Below are 19704 nucleotides of genomic sequence, written 5' to 3' on the forward strand. Positions count from 1 at the left end.
TTAGATTTTTTTTTCATATTTGTAAGGGTAAATGTTTATACAGATGATACTTTAGTTTGTCTTTGATACCATTTGTACAATGATTATTGTTCGAGAAAATCATGATTACACTGAATTTGTATATATATATATATATATATTAATTATATTAGCAAGATGTAAAATAACCAGTTTTCAAAGATGAAATTGGCATGAATCCACCCAAGAAGTAATTGTCAGTCAAGAGTAGTGCGTGTTGTTTCGACATGATTCTAATGGTGATTTGTTCGAGAGTTGGAACTTCCATTCTGATGGTGGTGCCAATCGGTAGTGATTCGAAATCGAATGAATCATATCTAAAGTTGTAGTAGACACGACTCATAAGGTGAATGTTTCTAACGGATGCTGGCAGAGGATATCTATAGGCACCGGAAATCTCTAGTGCTTCTAGCTGATCGTTGGCAAGGATGTCACTTGGTAACACATGTTGAAACGTTGATCCAAGTCTGACATCTTTTGCACTGGTTGGCAGCAACTCTGATTCTATCTGGCGATTGAAGAGATTGCCGAATTCGATCACTTCCACACCCTCTGGAATTTGATTGGGTTTCAGTAGTTGTTGGAGAATGATACCAATCTCCAACCGTTTCACGCTCGATGGTATTGTCTTATCCATAATCGGATGCTGATAGTCATGTAGGAATTGTAAGTTGGTAACTGTCTCTGGTATAAATCCAGGCTCGATTGGTCCAACCGTATTATCTATCATTAAATGAGTTACACCTTTAGGTAGCGCTGACTTTGTAGTTGTAGGGATAACAACATTAGCAACATCGGCAGCAGCAGTAGTATTAGCAGCAGGTACAACATTCGGTTGATCAGACTGTAGTTTACTAGTCTTTGAATAGACATAGTGTAACTCATTCAAAGTGGTTGGCAATATCTTTGGATCGATGTAATGCAGATAGTTTCGACCGATGCTCAACTCTTGCAGTGTAGGCGGTAGCACACTGACACCGTTGTACTCAAGTGGATAGTTAAAGTAGTAACCGAATATCAGTGATTTCAAGCGGTTTGGTAGGACACCCAATTTAATCGGGCTGTTGAAGTGATTACCGAATTTCAGCTTGGTGACTGAAGATGGTATTGAGCCGGGCATCAGCAGACAATCGAAATCCTCACCAAACACCAGCTTCTTGATGGACTTGGGTAGAACACCAGGATCTATATCGTTATTAAACTTCTTGCCAAAGGTGAGCGATACCACCGAATTGGGAATAGCACCAAACACAATCTTCTGATCAAAGTTATTACCGAATTTCAATGTCTTTATCGATGAAGGCAGTAGTCCTGGTTCTAGATACTGATCGAACGAGAAACCAAAGTGGAGAGTCGTAATACATTCCGGTATCCAACCGAATTGGAATGGATCATTGAAGCTATTTGAGAAATACAAATAGTTTGCCCACATCGGTATTTCTGTATTTGTATTGTTAACATTGAAATCTAATGAGAATAAAACAAAACGATATTGAATTAGTATATATTAATCAATCAACAGTTGATTAATATCAGCATTGTTTACCTACCGAATTTACCACTATTCATATAAATTGATTTACATAGTGATTTTCTAAATGAATTCAACTTGAATTGATCATTTAACAGATAGAAATCAAAGTTGTTTAGGAATTGGTCGTGGGTATCGAACAAGAGGAAGTTATCTCTTGATTGATACCACTTTTTACAACTTAGAGCAAAGCATATTCTATCTAAATTATCGAGTGACGACAATATATTTTGTAATAATATATGAGGAAGTGTTAACATTTTAGATAATGAAGTAGTAGAGTTATTATTATTTTTATTAGTTTTATAAATAAATTTCATTTCTTTCTCTTCTCTTTATTTTTTTTTTTAATTTCATTTACATACCTTTCTCATATTTATAATAAATTGATTGATTATTTAAATCAAACTAATAGTAATATTGATAAATCAATAAAGAATATAATTCTCATTTAACTTGACATTGCTTAACATTGTTTCTCTAATTTCTTATTGGAAATTCATCTTTGATTCAGCAGAAATGAGAACCGTATAAACAGTACAATGGGTGTTTTTTTGTTTTTTTTGTTTTTTTTTTTTGAGAAAAAGTTTCTCTAGTTATTGCTGTGAGATCCACTTAAATTTAGACTAAGTAGCTCACATCTTCAGTGTAAATTTTCAAATTGAACAATTACAACATTTACTAAAATATCAATCCTAAATCAATTGAAACAGGATTATAAAAAAAACAAGGTTGAGAAATCTCATTTAGATAAATTTTATTTTCTTCTAACAAATCTTTTTAATTTTGAGAAACATTTATTGAAATAGAAAATGCCCAACTTGAATGGAATAATGGATGTGAAATAAAAAGAATAATGTGTGAACTTCAAAAATATATATATAAAACAAAAAAAGTGATAGAACAAAAAAGTTTTTTTTTTTCACAAAGATGTATAAGTTGCTACGACTAACTAACTTTTATAGTTATTTACGTAGTGTACCAAATTTATTATTAATGTTATTATTGTTAACTGTGATACCGGTACTGTTGCTATAGTTGGAGTTTATAGTTTGGACACTGTTGTCTAGGAACAACAGATTCTTTGCATTGTTGAGAAACTTTTTCAAAAAAGTGTTTGGACTGTTCGGTGAGCTGTGTCTGACCTTGCTCATCAGCTTGATCGGTACCTTCTGTTTGGTTGACTCGACACTAGCCAACAGGTCTAATATACAAAAGTAGTAGATTTCATTGTTATTCTCAGAGATGAACCCATTGATACAACGACGTTGATTCTGTTGTTGCTGAGGTGTGAGGAAGCCACTTCCGCCACTGCCACCACTGCTATTCGAAGTAAGAGATAATGAAGATAACTTACTACTACCATTCATTGAATTTACATTGTTATTGTTATTGTTATTGCTATTATTGTTGTTTGGTTGTTGTTGTTTTTGTTGACTAAGTTGTAATGATGCTCTATGTGAAAGTGGTAATACACTTGGTAGTGAGTTGAATAGCGATGGTGGTAGAGAGCTGGACATCTCACTGCTATCGGTCTGTAGAATAAAACTCTGAGTCATACTGTTGATAGTTGGTTGTGTGTTTTTGTCGGTTCTATATGGACCACTGATATTACCGATTGGATCTTCGACAGTCTCTGATGTCCAAGATCTAGGCAGCGTTGAAAATGACTTTTTCAATGATTTATTAATAGTAAAGTTATTGGATTTCGTTATACATTCAACTTCTTCAACAAAGAATAATAATCTTGGAACTAAACATATATATAATATTGTAAATTAGTTAGTTAATTAGTTATCTATAAAGTTATAAACACTTTATCAATATCTATAATAATTATTAAATAGTTTACCTGTTTTAATTGGTTCAATAATAACAGGAGCACTTGTATCGACTGATGAATTCAGTTCCAGTGACGATGTGATGAGTTGTGGTGTAAATACAGAGGAGGTTGGTGTGGACGAAGCAGACGATGACAGACCATCGTGTTGTTGTAGAGGTGGATGTGATTGAATGGAACTTGACAGCTCCGTTGTAGTCGGTGTATCTGATTCACCAGCAGCTACTATCGATTCTTGTTCATGTTTACTATCGATCTTATTAATTCCAATGATTAAATTAAAATCAGCTAAATCATGTGTTGATAAAAACTATAAACAACAATGTCATCAATTAATATTAATATTAATATTAATAAATAATAGAATATTTATATTATATTCATTCATAATAATACACTTACTGTTGTATCTTTTTCAATTTGTTTATAAATGGCACTCTTTAGTGTTGGATCGAGTTGTATTTTCTTGTGAGATTTGATTTTGAGTGATTCGCTCGATTGTTTCGTCGATATGGTTTGATCGACGTTGCAACAGGTGTTAAAGACATTTAATAATAATACAACATAGAAATTCTGGTTCATTCTCTTGTCAACTCTGAACAAACCAAGATATTTAAGTAACATTGAATTTGAATTATACGTTAAATACTATAGTATACAATAATACAACACACATATCATAGTTATTAATAATTAGTGTTAATAAACTAAAAAAGATTACAATAATAATAATAATAAATAAATATATACTTACATCATAGTAATGTGGTAGTAATTTTCTTAATTTAATCGATTCAGCTTTGCTAATTGTCTTTAAAATATATTTTCTATCAGAAGAGTAGATGGTGAAACTATTACTATTTTGTTTGGTTTGTGCTTCATTTGATATATAAGATGACCATGATTTCTAAAAGTAAAACAAATCAAGTTAGTAAACAAACATACAATCTATTTATGAACAAACATATCAATAGTTTAACATTAACTTACTAAAAATTTAGTTTGGTCAATATTCAATCTACTTCTTAAATCTTTAAAAACATTTGGTGCAAAATCCTTTATCAGTGATCTTTTCTCGCTTCTATATAATGTTGTTAAAGTTAATTAGTAATTGCTTTTGTTTTTGTTTTGAGTTGTTTGTTATAGCTTGTTGTTGTTGTTTTTTCGATCGATAGTTACATTGATATTCTATATTTTTTAATTAATTCAAATTGATCTTGTGTAATTGGTTGTTTATCTTCGCTGTTAGAGTTTAGTAACGATGTACGTAGTGCTATCAGTGATTGATTGATGAGTTCATTCTCGGGTGAGAGTTCCACTTTGAATACTGGTCTGTTTGGAATTGGAGAGTTGATTGGTTTCAAATCGGTTGGAATTGGATCGGATATCGTTTTGTAGATAGGTTGGTCTTCATAGCCAAAGTTTGGATCGTTCGAATCGACTGAATCTCTTCTATTGGTTAAATTCGATGGAATTGGATTGGTAGATACTGACAATACATTATTATTGTTGTTGTTGTTGTTTGTTGATATATTAATACAATGATTTCCGTTGGTTATTTGACTACTACTACAAGCAGCGGTAGAAGAAGAAGAAGTAGTTGTGGTAGTAGTGGATGAAGATACCGATACAGACACTGGCTCAGTGCCAGAATATTCGAAATCTTGATTCTCTGAGCTACTCTCACTGCTGTCGTCTGCGATATTTTTGTTGTTTTGTTCGTCGACTGAACTTCTGATATTCAAAAATGTGCCATTCTTTGATTTATAAGCAACGATACTGTCGGTTCTTCTGATTCTTTGATCTCGTTGCTGATCGTTTTCTTCCTCTTCATCAGACGTTGAATAGTCATCGCTTTTATTTATATCTTTTTCATCTAGTACTTGTTGTTGTTGTTGTTGGAGTTGTTGTTGCTGACCACCATCTTTCATCAACATTTTAAACAAACTACTTCTACTCTTTAAAAAATTAATATAAAATTTCATTTTGTTTTTTTTGTTTCCAAGGTTTTTGGATTGGTTTGGATTGGATTGGATTGAAACAAGAGAATTGATTTGATTTGTAATGAATGAATAAATTTATGAATTAATAAATAAATAAATAAATAATAAATAATTAAAGAAACTTAAGTTTTGTTTTTTAGGAATAAATAAATAATTTTGATATATATATTGATGAATTGAAAATAAAAGTTTAGGGAGATGTTTTAAAAATTGGATGTAAATAAATATTGACAATAATTTGTTTAAAATGTATGATTTATTCTAAGCAGAGAACGATTCGGAATGATAAAGTGTGGTGTTGCTGCTGTGTGGTTGGATCACTTGTATATTTGTATTATTTAAATGATACCTATGAGAAGTTTAATTGTTTGATCTTTTGTGAAATCAAGTGGTGGATGATGCACCTAAATTAACCACAAATCATATCCTTAACACACCACCACTTTTATATTGTATTTTATATATTTGAGTTTTAACTTATGAATATATTATATAAAGTAGGCAATAAATCAATGGATTGATGATATAAAAAAAAACACAACGAATTTAACAATTGAAAGAGGATATGGAACGAGCACAAGTTTTATGGTAACCAAATCTAGTAGTAACAGTAATTGTATAAATATAGGTGATTGAAGTGAGATTATTTATTTGTCTGTACCAATTCAAGCAAATGAAATAACAACAATGATGGATTTAAATTTTAAATAAGATAAATGGATGAATGAATTGATGGTTTGGTTGTCAATTTGTATCCTTTGCTCTTTCTCTGTTGTTTTTATCTTTTGGTGGTGGTTCTGTTGTTGTGGTTATTTATGATTTGATTAAATTGGAAAAGCAAAGCAAAACAAAGTAAAGAAGTAACTAATGAATTCCGATGAAATTGAATTGATATAAAAAAAAAAAAAGTAATTAACAATAACAATAACTACAATTAGTTTGTTTGTCAAGCAATTTAAACAATAATGACAATAATAATAATAATTAAAAATTGAGTAAAAGTGGTGAAGTTGGTTACTATTGATTGATTTTTAAAGTAAATATAACTTAATGAAATAAAAAGTAGACTGCTCAATTTGCAAGTGTAATAGTAACAGATGGTGTTGGTATGGTAGTGATTCTCAATGATGATTTGGTGAGTGTTTTTGCATTTGGTTAAAATTTCAATCGGTGACTGGAATGGAAAGTGATTGATGGGCTATGTGTGGAATTAAAAATTGTTATTGATCATGTATGTGTGTGAGTGTGTGTGTTGTGTGGATATTTAATATTATTATTATTGATATAAAGGCGGTTGTTAAGAGGGGGAATTCATTTTTATGGTTATTAATTTTATGTGTTTGTGTGTGTGTGTGTTTGTGGCTGCAAAGTAATTACACTGATGAAAAAAAAATAATGTTTGATGATTATTGGTTAGAGTATTCTTTCTCTTTAATTTTATGTGTTATAATAGTTGTGTGAAATAACTAACAACAATCATACACAACACACACATATTACTTTGATATTAAAATCAATCGTTCCACACCTATAAAATATAACAGGTGGGATGGCTGTTTGGTCAAGACAACCAAGTAACGATCACCAATCATTTTTTTATTTGAACTATTTTAAGCAGTGTGCTGTACAACAATTATAATTATTATCATAGTAAATATATCACATTAACCTAAATAATTAGAGTTGAAGTGTACAAAAGTATTGGGTGAAGTGGAAACATAATATCAAACAAATAAAGAAAAAGAGTGATGTACAAAAGGGAAGTAGAAAATTCCTGGCACAGTAGTAGGATTGTGCTATCAAATGATGGTTATAGAGTTTGAAGTTTAAATATTTCCATTTATGTAGAATATGTTTTGAATTGTTGTTAATTGCAATCAATGAAATAACAAAGCTAACAACAACAATAATCAATAAACATTGTTAACAAAAAAAATGAAAAGAAAGAAGTAATTAGATATAGGAGTCAATGATCATCAGATCTCTAATTTAACCATAAAAAGGTAAAGTTGTATTTAGTAAAAAGTGGTGTGTTGAGCATAATTGAGTGAATAAGCTAATTTAGTAACAGTTTTACTACCTCTGTCATTCACAACAACATCCAAATAAAACATCATTGTCATAAGTGTGAAGATTACTGTTTATAGTAAACCAAGTATATTGATGGTATGCCTGTGTGTGATGTTGTTGTTGCTGATTTTAAGTTAAACTAAACTTGGTGTATGAATGTATGAATGTATCTATGATATATTTGTAAGCTTATTATGTTCAGTGAGTGCTGCTGTGAAATCAATACACTCACTCATATATATATTCTCTCTAGACACTATATCGATGTTGTTGTTGATGTTGTTGACGGAAAGACGTTATTTAAATGGACCATCAATATGCTGGTTTCAACTTCCAGACAAATCATGATTTGTTGCCCAGGCAGGCATCTATATAAATCCAATCTAATCAGTTGATTGGTTACCATTTATGTTCATCGGATAACTTGTTATCTTTGATTTTTTGGTTGAGTGAGTAGTTGGCCGGAGTGTGAGTGTGAGTGTGGAGTGTGTTTGTTGTTTTCTCTAGCTCGCATCGGATACTTTTCTCCTTCATTCTATTCTACTCTGCTTTATCTACTCTCTTTACAATTCGATTAATGCTCACACAATTGATTAAAGATTTAAGTTATAGCCTGTTTGTTGCGATCGATCGATCGATTTTTACTACGATAAAGTTACAAAATGCTTGGAACCACCAACTATAACAACATCAACATCAACAACAACAACAAAAAATAACAATACACAACAAACAATATGATTAAAAAAATGTATCGTTGATCTGTCATAACCTGTCAAATCAATTCATACTATTGTCATTTACTATTTATTTATGCAACTTTTGATTATATTATATTCGAAAGTGACAAAATGAGTTGTGATTTTTATTGATAACATGAAGCTAGCTATTTATGTTTTTCTTTCTCTGAATTCAAACCTGTCCAAACCAATACAATACAATCTTTAGATTGATCAACTAGTCAAACTTACCTTTTTAATTCTTATTTTATTCTATTATTATCTATCTGTTTCTAATTACTAGTAATTTAAATACACTGAAATCGATAAACTTTACTTATTTTAATTAAAATTCTAAAAATAAACTTTAATTTAAATAAATAAATAATAAATAATAAGATTATAAATAAAATATATTATCTTTAAATTATGATCTATGAATTTTTTGTTGCTATTGGTTACCTTTTTGTTGTTCTACAACAAACAGCTCTCGCTAATTTTCAGTTATATCTGATTGTGATTTGGTGTGTGGTGTGGGGTTTTTTATGGAATAAAAAAAAATAAAAAAAATTAAAAAAATAATTCACAAATCTTGAGATTTTCGATGATGGTTTTTTTTTTTGATTAAAAACTATTTTTAAATATTTGCTTTTTTTCGATGAATTATGTTTGAATAGATATTTATTTAAATTAATTGTATATACAGTAGTGGAATGAATGAAAATATAAAAAAAAAGTAATATATAATCAAAAAAAAAAAAAAAAAAAAAAAATTCAACATAAATAAAAAAAATCTGTTCTCCTAGAATTCCGATGCTAAAAAAAATCAAAATAAACCCAAAAGGTACAATCCAAAAATGGGTCACAATTTTTCATCAATGTACATGAAAAAACTAGTTTTTTTTTATTCTAAAAAATCAACAATTTAAATTTAAATAATGGGTGAAGTTCATCATTAATATATATATTAATTATCATATGATCTTTTATATTTATTTAATAGCTAAACTTTAGTAATCGTTCTTTTTAATCATGTCAACTTCTCTAATCTCTTTCTACTTTCATCTTTTTTGCCGAAAATCAATCAATAGATATACATTAATTTCTAATTCAATTTAAAATTCTTTATGTTTTAACCAATGACCATAAAATTTATCATAATTAACAATGACAAAAACAATCGATAACAAAGCACAAACAATGATTTATTAGTGTTTTGGCTTGTGTGTGTGTTTATGATGAATCGATTTTTAGTTTTTACCACACATTTGTTTGTGCGTGTATCCATATCTATCTATCTAAATTTAACTGATGAAAAAGAGAGTGATACATTCGAACCATATCTGTTTATAGTAATACTAGAATCGAAATATCTTGACGAATTACAAATAGATTTTGTTGAATTCTAGGATGATTATGTTATTTCGATAGAGTGGGCAATGTCATCTAATTATCACTACAATGACTGACAGAACAGAAACTTGATTATAAAAGCTTTCAAATTAAGGTTTGTAAATTCATTCATATCAATCAATCAAACATTATACAAACAAAAATCAACAACAATACTTAGATATCTAAAAAAAACATCAAATTTACAAATAATAATTTTTAACAATACAATACAAAACAATGTCAATAATGCGTTCATCTAAATTGTTGTTGTTGTTGTTGTTGGTACTCTACGTTTCATGCAATAATAATAATTATTTGGTAAGTGGTTCAACTGTTGGTGATGGTGAGTGCTTCCACCCGAAACAACAGAAAATCGTAGACACCCACTACAATTGTTCGATAGAGATTGTCAATCGAAATGATTTCGAAATATCGTATGGTAGTATTACCAGTTCAAAGTGTTGTCATTTCACAGACTTGAGTAATTTCACATTTAAATTCATCGAGCAACCGAAATTCAATTTCATTCCCGAAGTACTGTCAGTGCGTATCAGTGGAAAGAGCTACAACGCCGAGGCTCAACTAAACGGACATCACTACAGAGCCATGTTGGAATCATTCAAAATCGTCAAGGAAAGAGATTCCTACTCAGTCATCTGTGAGGCACCTGCACTCTATGAAATCAGAGATCTCAGTGCAGACAAAGAAGAATCAGTCCAATCCGCCAATTAAAATATCACCAACAATCAACAATATAACAACATTATTAATTTTACTGATTAATTTCATAATATTAATAATAATAATAATAATAAATAAATAAAAATCATTAATTTGAATCTTAACATTTAGAAATTTCGACAGTTGAATTTTGTTTGGCAACATTTTTGCAATTTATTTTTTCAAAGTTAGCTAACAATCAATACTTTTCCTTTAACACACAAATGTGTACAAATATCATTTCTATCTAATGAGTGGAAAGAGATATACTAATAGTTATAATAGTAGTAATAATAATAATAATGAAAATAGTAGTAGCAGCTATCAAAGAGGTAGTAGTACTTCAGGATATATAACATCTACTAATAAGAGTAACAATGTAAATGATAGTCTAAATAATAATGGATATAATAGTAGTGCAGGTATATTTGGTACACCTATTGAAAAGAGTAAAGATGATTCATCATTAAATAGTGCCAGTAGCAGTAGTAAATCAAAGTATTTACCAATATACAAACAAGAGGTTAAAGATGAAAAAGGTAGAAAACGATTCCATGGTGCTTTCACTGGTGGATTCTCTGCTGGTTTCTTTAACACCGTTGGGTCAAAGGAAGGTTTCACTCCGTCTACATTCAAATCTACCAGCCGTGATAAAGCTAATATCAAACAATTTACTGTACATGATTTTATGGATGAAGAAGATATAAGTGTATGTTATTATTATTATTATTATTATTACTATCTATAATTATAAATAATAGTAAATTATATACTAACTTTAGTATCTTTCGTAACTATTATTATTATTATTATTATTATAGAATATGACAAAAGAAATAAAGACAAAACCAGAGTATGATATATTCGAAGGTACATCTGCATTGTTTAAGACAAAGAGTGAACAGAATGAATCAACTACAAATACATCATCTGTTGCAACGAGTATGTCACAAAGGTATGTTAGTTATGTAGTTGGTTAAAATTGTAATGAATATTGATATTAATGTATTGAATTTTGATTTATTGATATAGTTTATTCGAGGGTGTATTCAAGGATATTGTTGAACCAACAAAAGATCCAATTGGTTTGAGACTGCTAAAGAAGATGGGATGGAGAGAAGGTCAGACTCGTGTAATAAAGAAGATCTACAAGAAGAAGAATCAACCAAAAGTGAAACTGCCGCCCAAGAAGAAGATACAAACAACAACCATCATCGATAATGATAGTATGATATTTGGTAGTGACAAACAAGCAGAAGAGAATGAAGAAGAGGAAAATGAGGAGGAGGAGGAGGAAGAAGAAGATCAATTGGTACATGTAGAATATGGAAAGGAATACCCAAAGATAATCGAGTATCAACCAAAGAACGATTCATATGGTGTTGGTTTTCAGATCACCGATGAAATGAGACAGATGAGAGGTGATAATAATAATAGTAGCATTGGTGGTGGTGGTAATATAGTTACATTTGGAGGTGATAGATCTAATAATATAGATTCGGATATCTATGATACAGATTCAAAGGATCAATATGATAGTTATTTAGGTGGAAGGAGAATACAAAGACAACAGCAACAGCAACAGCAGCAGTCACAAGTATTGGAGTTTTTGAAACCAGAAGATAGTTCAGCTAATCTTAGAAGATGTTCAGACGGTTCTGTTCCACTGAGGAATTTCATTGTGGCGTCACACACCTCTTTGGAAATCAAGTGGTTCAAACCACCGAAAGTACCTGACAACTTCAACGTGCTACACAAGTACGACAAACCACTGGACCGTTCCATCATTGAACGACCTATCTATACAGTAAACATCAACCCAACAAAACGATCGGAAATACTACAAGAGAAACAACTTGCAACTACAAAACCAAAGTTAATTCAACAACAATCTAAACAACCAAATTTAAGTTCATATTTACAACAATCTTATGGAGTTAATAACAATAGTAATAATAATAATAATAACAATAGTAATGCAATTCAAAATGATGCTTTGAAATCATTACAACAATCACTTGCAAGTAGATTTGAATCGGTTGATGATTACAAGTCTAGACCGAAACAAGATAGTTTACAACAACAACAACAGCAAAAGACTGTAAAACAAAAGAGAGTAACTAGCGATTGGTTCCCAGCGAGACTGTTGTGTCGTCGTTTCAATATAGAGAATCCATATAAAGATAGAGAGAAAGAGATAGAGCAACAGCAACAATTGGCCAAGAAGAAAGATGTCGATTGGATATCAAAGTTGAATTTACAGATAGAGTTTCCATCGGGTGATATTAACAATGCTGACGATATCGGTGGTGATATCAATGGCGATGGCAATAGCAACGACGACATCGATAACGAAAACGATAATGACTACGAACCAGATATCAATTCAAACTCGTCCGTCGATACAAACAATCCAGTTATGGAATTGAAATACACTGAAGAGAAGAGACCACCATTGGATCTATTCAAATCAATATTTGAAAGTGACCAACTAGTCGACGACCAAACTGAATCTGAATATGATCCTTTCTCATCATTATTGTCGAATGAACCAGAAACTACAACTACCATTAACAACAATTATAATAACAATAATAATAATAACAACAAGAAAACCAACATTAATAATAATAATAATAGAAATAATAATGATATAGGATTACTACCTATTAATACAGATTCTTTGCAGCAACAACACGATAATAGTAATAATAATGATGAAGAAGATGATGATAGTGATCCATTTGCGTCATTCTTAAAACAAGCTCAAAAAGATTCATCAAACACGCAAATGAAACCGATGACAACACCTTCTTCAAATGCTCATAATAATAATAATAATAATAATAATGTAACACAGGCAGTACAATTCCCGCTACCACCTCCAGCTTTACCAACAACACCACCTACTACACAAAAAGATAATAGTTTACCTGATAGTGGTGAACCACCACCTACCTATTATAAAGTATTAGATATCAAACCATATCATTTACAACAACAATCATCTTCAACAAAAACAACAATACCAGAACCAAATAAGAAAACAAATGAAAGAGATACACAATCAAATAAGAGATCAGCATCATCGACATTCACAGCACCAAAGTCATCAAAGAAAGACAATGATCAACAAAAATACAAAGAAAACGAAAAGTGGGTTGAGAATATCAAATCATATCTATCACAGTTTAGCGATAGCTCTGATAGCGATAGTTCTAACAGTGACAGTAGTAGCGATACAGAGCGAAGAGAAAGAAAAAGAAGAAGAAAAGAAAAAAAGAAAGAAAAGAAAGAGAGAAAACGTGAAAAGAAAGAAAAGAAAGAGAAAAAGAGGGAAAGAGAAAAAGATAGAGAAAAAAGAAAAGAAAGATAGAACAAAATTATTCTTTTTATATTTTAAAAAATTAAATAAAAATTATAATAAATACCATTTGTTGTGCAGTGTATGAATCATTAAAATTAGTGTAAATTGAACCATATTATTCACAAAAATCAATTTTAAAAAATTCCTTTTTGTTTATTTAACTTATTATTAATTCTTTATTATTTTTTTTTTTTATTGTTATAAATTCTATTGATAATGATTGGTATTTTAGATTATCTAAAATGAATTATTTAAGCATCACCAACTACAGATTCAGAATCTTTGAGTTCAGAATCAAAAAGCAATTCAGTTGGTCTATTGTCAACAAGTAACATCTTTGCCATTCCATATGTACCATCGGCTTCATCGACAAGTCCAACTGTGCAAATTGGATTGCTGTTTGGAGGAACACCTGGAAGTGTATAATTTCCTTTGCAAGTGAACTTTGGTGTTGCATTAAGTTGGGTGACAATACTGTTCACATTGGTAACCAACTGCTTTTGCCAAGCTGGAAGATTATTATAAATATAACCTGGATCTGGCAAATTGAGCCACAATCCAATACTTCCGCCTGGTCTCAGAATACGAATGATTTCGGTGACTTCCCAATCTGCAATTGGTGTTGATTGCATTGTGATATAGTCAACACTCTTATCGGCGAATGGGAGTGACGGTTTGTAGGTAGGTTGTTCTTCCCATTGTTGTAGACGAACAAGAAGTGGAATAGCTTTTACTGGATATTGACTTTGGTTGGTATTAACATTGATATTGAGTGCATCTGGGAATCCAGAAATCGCATTATTGTAAGTGAAACTACCTTCACCACCAATATCGAGATGAAGTTTATAGGTATCTGCAATATTCAATTGTTTTCTTGTTACTCTGGTTGTATTGCTGACTTTGGTTGGTGGAGTGGCGTATGGGCTGGATGATGCTACCTTCAAGAAATTATTGTAAATCTCTGAAATCTGGTCTGTTGGTTTATCAAAGTCACCCATTCCAGTATTGGTGGAAATTGCTCCAGATGTATCTTCAACATCTTTCTTTGATGAAGATAGATACATCACCACATCATATGCAACACCAACTACAAACCCAGCAGTAGCGAGCACAGCCACGGTACCAGCGATTGGAATAGATGCTGCAGCGGCTGCTAAGACAATTACCGCAGCAAATCCAATTCCAGCTAATGTTCCAACAAAACTTCTCCAAGATTGAATATTCTCCAATTTCATTAAAGGATGTTTGCAAAGTGGCATCTTGGTATCTTCATCATATGGATAAAGCGCTTGTAATGATTCCATCATTGTTTTGGCAACATCTTGAGATGGATATGCTTGGAGTGTGAGATGGAATGAACTGATAGTTGGTGCTGTGATAACGGTGGTCCATTTTCCAGGTGTTGGATTTGATACAACTAAACATTGAACTGATGTTCCATTCATCTTAACATACAACGATGCTGTGTTTATTGGATTATTATATTGATTTCCAGAAGGATCTGTAACTTTGAGAACACATCCAACTGGGAAAGCTGATGTAACCATATCATAGATTGAGATAATAAGAACTGGTGAACCTGCTTGGACATTCATACTTTGAGTTCTGGTTGTTGTTAAACTTCCACTGGTTGAAGTGCTGTGATTCATAACTGAAACATATGAAAATGAATTTGGACCATTCTCGACAGATTTCTCATGGAACACTGGAACAAATGAAACAGATCCACTTGAAGATCCGTTGTTATTGTTTGAACTCTTGTCATTGAAATTGTTGTCCATTGGCCAGAATGCAACCAAACCAGGTTCATTTCCAACAATCATGTTGAACATTGAATTGAAAATTTGTTTTTGATTGATTGCAATGTTCCAAATTGTAATATCTTCGACAATTCCAACTAATTGTGGTTCGTTTCCGTAATAGTTTGCACCAACCAACAATGGTTTTGTTGAGTTTGCATTTCTTTGTTCCTCTCCGATGTAAGTAACATTTAGCTTGGTTCCATCAACCCAAATTTCCAAAAGACCAGATCTTCGGACAACAGCAACACTGTGCCAATCTCCATCGAATATTTGAGTTGATGGTGATAGTACTCTTTCCGATCCATAACCATCATCGATTACGAACACAACGACACCAGATGCATTGAGAAAAACTCTCCATCCACCTCTTGTCGGTAATCCACCTTCAGATGGTTTATTTGTCATGATAGTTCCAGGTGCTGTTGTTTGCAAGAGACAAGTCGCTGAGAAATCAGCTTTTGCAAATTGGTAGGCAATAATGTTTGGGAAAGATATTATTCCATTGGAACCAATATTTGCGCCATAATCAGAAGGCATTTCTTGAATCAATTTAAATGCTTTGAATTCGACTTTATCTTTGATCCAAGTGAATCCAGATTCGGTATAGGTTGCACTTGTTGAATAGGTGAATGCAAATTTGCTTCCTGAGATAACTCTAGAATATCTATAAACTGGAATAGCTAATGGATCATTGTCATTTGGACAACAGAATGCAGCACCATCCTTTGTCCATCCAGCAAATGTTGGATCATTGGAACTCAATGAATAGGCAAAGAAGTTGTCAGATGATTTGTATCTAAAAACTTGGGAACCCATAGTAGAATTGATTGGATAGGCACTGAATCTTTCCGCTCCTTGACTCCAACCACTTCCACCAGCTCCTCCGAATTCGAACTTATAACTTCCAACTACTGATGAAGAGAACTGGTAAACTATTTTTACTACTGGTGGTGCCATATCTAAAAGTTTTTCGTTAAAATATAAAATTAGTCAAAGTTTAGGAAATTACTTAGAATTTTATATATATTTACTTTAAAGATAATAATTTATTATTGTATAAATTAAAATATGAATAACAAAATCAAAAATTTCTCCAATTTATAGAGTTTGATGAACCACTCTTTGAATCATGATTAATCATCCTACAACCTTTGATTTCGTCCTAGTTGATAATTGATATGAGATATCATTGAAGATCATCTTGAGATTGTAAATCCCAAAAAGGGAATTTTCAATCAGTATTAAAAATAATTTATATCTATCATAAAAGAAAGATGAAGATGTTTTTTAATCTCCCCTCAGGCTCTCTTATATAAATCCTATTGAAAATATGAATTTGAACCCACTCTCGAAATGTTGGTCGATTTAAACCTTTATTTATTTATTTTTGTGTGATGCAAATTAATTTCCTGTTTTGGAAATTTCATTTTATCCCTCACTTAAAAAAATGAAAAAAATTTGCATAGCTTTTGTCTGTAATATGCAAAAATAATGCAAGAACACAAAATGAAATAACACAAATGCACAAAAAATCCTTTTGATTAGCATACTTCCTCGAGGAATGATGTTTTTAACTATGATTGGTGGTTCAATTATACTTTTTTGTTTTATTTGCATTCAGAAAATTCACTTCTGAATGACCCTTTTTTTTTTTTTTTTTTTTCCATGTATTGTTTTTTTTTACATCAAAGACTATTTTGATTGAATCATCAAAATAATACAATAATTTGACTACGCAGAATGTTTCTTCCCAATTATGTAATCTTTATTTTTTAAAACAATATCTTTCATGCTTTGTTATTGACTAGTTAATACAAAAAACGATATTTATTCTTTATGATAATTAACTTTAAAAATCATCATCCGATCTATTTAAGTTCTAGTTCTTGTTTACATCTAGCAGTAGGCTTGTTGAGTATAATAATAACAATTGTTTTTCATCACTTTAATTCTAAAAGGACAACCGTTTTTTAAAAAATATCTTTACTCGCAACATTCGAAATAAAGTTTTTAATCGACAACATGGTTGATCTTTAGGAAGATACAACTATTTGTATCGACAAATCATTTGATATCTGATTCTTATTAGTAACTGATGTCATCATTGTCCACGTAGTCATTACCAAAATCATATTTACTTTCTACTGTCAAACTTTGGAAACGTTGTTAAATTATTGTATCTCTAAGTTCCAAAAATAACAAAGAATTATCGCTTTGAAATATTGAAGGGGATGTTTAATCCTTAGGTGATTGTTTCTTTTGAAACATACCAAGTATCTAATCATTGATAAAAAATACCAGTATTACGACCAAATTTGATTTTTTTCTCTTCTTAGAATATTATTACCTTTGCACTCTATTAAAAAAAATCTAAAGTTTTCACTTATCAAATCTCAATCCAAATGAGATTGAATCAATTATCTACTGATCAGGATAAAAAAAAAATGAAAACAGATAAAAATATGTTTGATTGTTTTTTTTGTAAATCTCAAATTTAAAATGAGGCACGAAATATATAATTTCATGAAATTCTCCTTTTTTGATCGATGGAAAAACAGATTCAAATTAAAAAAATTTGGGTGGTTGACCCCCAAATTTTAATTTTTTTTTATCTTTCACTGAATTAAACAAATTTCCTCTCTTTGAAGCTGGCTATCTATATTTAATTACTGATAACTTAGTTCATGAATCAATAAAATGATAGACAAGTTGTTTAATAAAGAAGTTAAAATTCCCTACGTATTAATATTAAATCGATTGTTTTTATAAATATAATATAAGTAGATTATTTATTTGATATAGAATCGTATTCCTCATCTGATTTTGATTGATCGTCTCCACTCTCACTGTTGGCTGCCTCTTCCTCTTCTTCGTTATATTCTTCTTCTTCGTCTTCAAGTTCCATTGGACATCTTAGTATAGCTGCTACACCTGATAGTTTTGATAATTCTATTTTAAATAAATATAAATTAGATTAAACATGCGATTGATTCGTCGATAATGTTGTTGATTCATTTAGACTTACGTTCACCAGTAACATGTAAACCAGAGAATATCTTTACTTCACCATTGTTTTCCTTGACTGATTGTACTAAATCTACATATTTTCTTCTTGTTCTTACATCTTTGCCTCTGAAAAAGTCGTCGGTAACCAACAAGGTTTCGATGGCCAGTCTGTCGTTTGCCTTCTTGACGTGATCAAAGCCGTAGAATGCACGGTTTGGATCCTTCTTTAGCATATCATAAAATGAATTCAGCACTTTGATTTCGCTTGCTGCCTTTGTATTGGTCAATTGATTCTGTACAGTTGGTTCGGACAACACCTCCTTCAACGAATATCGGTGTCCAGACGACGAGTGTGCAAGAATAAACTTTGATTTATTCAATTTAATATCTTTATACATTTCATTCTTTGTTGATTGTTCAATCATATATTGATAGAATTTATCCTATATTATTATAATTACAATACAAATATATATTTCAAAAGATTAGTTAGTATTAAATTTTGTGTGCATTCTTATTTTTGCATTGATGTTCTCGCTATCTATCTATTTACCTTTACGAATGCAGGTGATGCAATAATAAAACATTTAACAACTTCAAAGTTAATGTTACGCATTATCGATTGAAGTATGAGATTAAAGAAATTCTCCAAACCCTTTTGGTGGTTGTCCGACGAGGAACGACCCTTGCGTGGTACGGGCACGTCAATACGACCCTTGACAACGGTCATCGACGATGTGATAAGACAGAGATTGGCTAGACCTTCGTTCATTATCAGCGCAGCGACGTCGGCACGCTGTGTAATGTCAGAGGCATTCTTTACGAGTTCCAACGACACCGTATCCCACTCGTCTTTGAACAGCGTAAAGTCACGGTTCATCTCGAGATCGATCGTGTGGTAGGCACCCATCTTAACGACACGGTTCTCCTCGCAGACCGGACCCGATATACGCAGGAGATTCGATGTCGTCTCGTAATCGATCTTCTCGACGCTGATCGTTATCGTGATACGTTGACGTTCGCTACTCACCGAGCCGGTAGCCGTCTCCTTCTGAACCTTTCTAATCGTAGTCGATGTCAATCGATCGCCTACCGCCACCAAATTATAGATATTCCAAAAGTCTTCCTCTTCCTCTATATGCAACTTTACCAACCCACTCATATCCTTTTCAATATATTTTTTTATTAACTTCATCTTTCTCTTTCTCTTTCTACTACTTTTTGTTAATTATT

The 19704-nt window shown here is 31.3% G+C and overlaps 7 protein-coding genes across 7 annotated transcripts; 3 read left to right on the top strand and 4 right to left on the bottom strand.

Moving 5' to 3' along the window:
- Window positions 1-148: 148 nt before the first annotated feature.
- PPL_00653 (uncharacterized protein) lies at window positions 149-1869 on the bottom strand (the record flags this gene model as incomplete). Its single annotated transcript, XM_020571677.1, has 2 exons — window positions 149-1485; window positions 1569-1869. The coding sequence occupies 2 exons, from the start codon at window positions 1867-1869 to the stop codon at window positions 149-151; spliced, it is 1638 nt and encodes a 545-aa protein (XP_020438951.1).
- A 645-nt stretch (window positions 1870-2514) lies between these two features.
- On the bottom strand, window positions 2515-6984 carry PPL_00654 (phosphatidylinositol-4-phosphate 5-kinase family protein; the record flags this gene model as incomplete). Its single annotated transcript, XM_020571678.1, has 7 exons — window positions 2515-3302; window positions 3402-3699; window positions 3792-4037; window positions 4144-4296; window positions 4380-4467; window positions 4569-5347; window positions 6961-6984. The coding sequence occupies 7 exons, from the start codon at window positions 6982-6984 to the stop codon at window positions 2515-2517; spliced, it is 2376 nt and encodes a 791-aa protein (XP_020438952.1).
- A 343-nt stretch (window positions 6985-7327) lies between these two features.
- PPL_00655 (uncharacterized protein) lies at window positions 7328-8147 on the top strand (the record flags this gene model as incomplete). The annotated part of the gene is made up of 3 exons (XM_020571679.1): window positions 7328-7341; window positions 7716-7757; window positions 7970-8147. The coding sequence occupies 3 exons, from the start codon at window positions 7328-7330 to the stop codon at window positions 8145-8147; spliced, it is 234 nt and encodes a 77-aa protein (XP_020438953.1).
- A 1666-nt stretch (window positions 8148-9813) lies between these two features.
- Window positions 9814-10308, top strand: PPL_00656 (uncharacterized protein; the record flags this gene model as incomplete). The annotated part of the gene is made up of 1 exon (XM_020571680.1): window positions 9814-10308. One exon carries the CDS (start codon window positions 9814-9816, stop codon window positions 10306-10308), a length of 495 nt encoding a protein of 164 aa, XP_020438954.1.
- Window positions 10309-10546: 238 nt separating this feature from the next.
- Window positions 10547-13672, top strand: PPL_00657 (putative G-patch-containing protein; the record flags this gene model as incomplete). The annotated part of the gene is made up of 3 exons (XM_020571681.1): window positions 10547-11005; window positions 11118-11251; window positions 11329-13672. The coding sequence occupies 3 exons, from the start codon at window positions 10547-10549 to the stop codon at window positions 13670-13672; spliced, it is 2937 nt and encodes a 978-aa protein (XP_020438955.1).
- Window positions 13673-13914: 242 nt separating this feature from the next.
- Window positions 13915-16422, bottom strand: PPL_00658 (uncharacterized protein; the record flags this gene model as incomplete). The annotated part of the gene is made up of 1 exon (XM_020571682.1): window positions 13915-16422. One exon carries the CDS (start codon window positions 16420-16422, stop codon window positions 13915-13917), a length of 2508 nt encoding a protein of 835 aa, XP_020438956.1.
- A 124-nt stretch (window positions 16423-16546) lies between these two features.
- pelo (putative translation factor) lies at window positions 16547-19633 on the bottom strand (the record flags this gene model as incomplete). Its single annotated transcript, XM_020571683.1, has 6 exons — window positions 16547-16627; window positions 17150-17228; window positions 17773-17821; window positions 18313-18414; window positions 18491-18914; window positions 19025-19633. The coding sequence occupies 6 exons, from the start codon at window positions 19631-19633 to the stop codon at window positions 16547-16549; spliced, it is 1344 nt and encodes a 447-aa protein (XP_020438957.1).
- Between the last annotated feature and the right edge of the window lie 71 nt (window positions 19634-19704).

The sequence above is a fragment of the Heterostelium album genome (assembly GCF_000004825.1).
Source record: "Heterostelium album PN500 unplaced genomic scaffold PPL_scaffold1, whole genome shotgun sequence".
Lineage (NCBI taxonomy): Eukaryota > Evosea > Eumycetozoa > Acytosteliales > Acytosteliaceae > Heterostelium > Heterostelium album.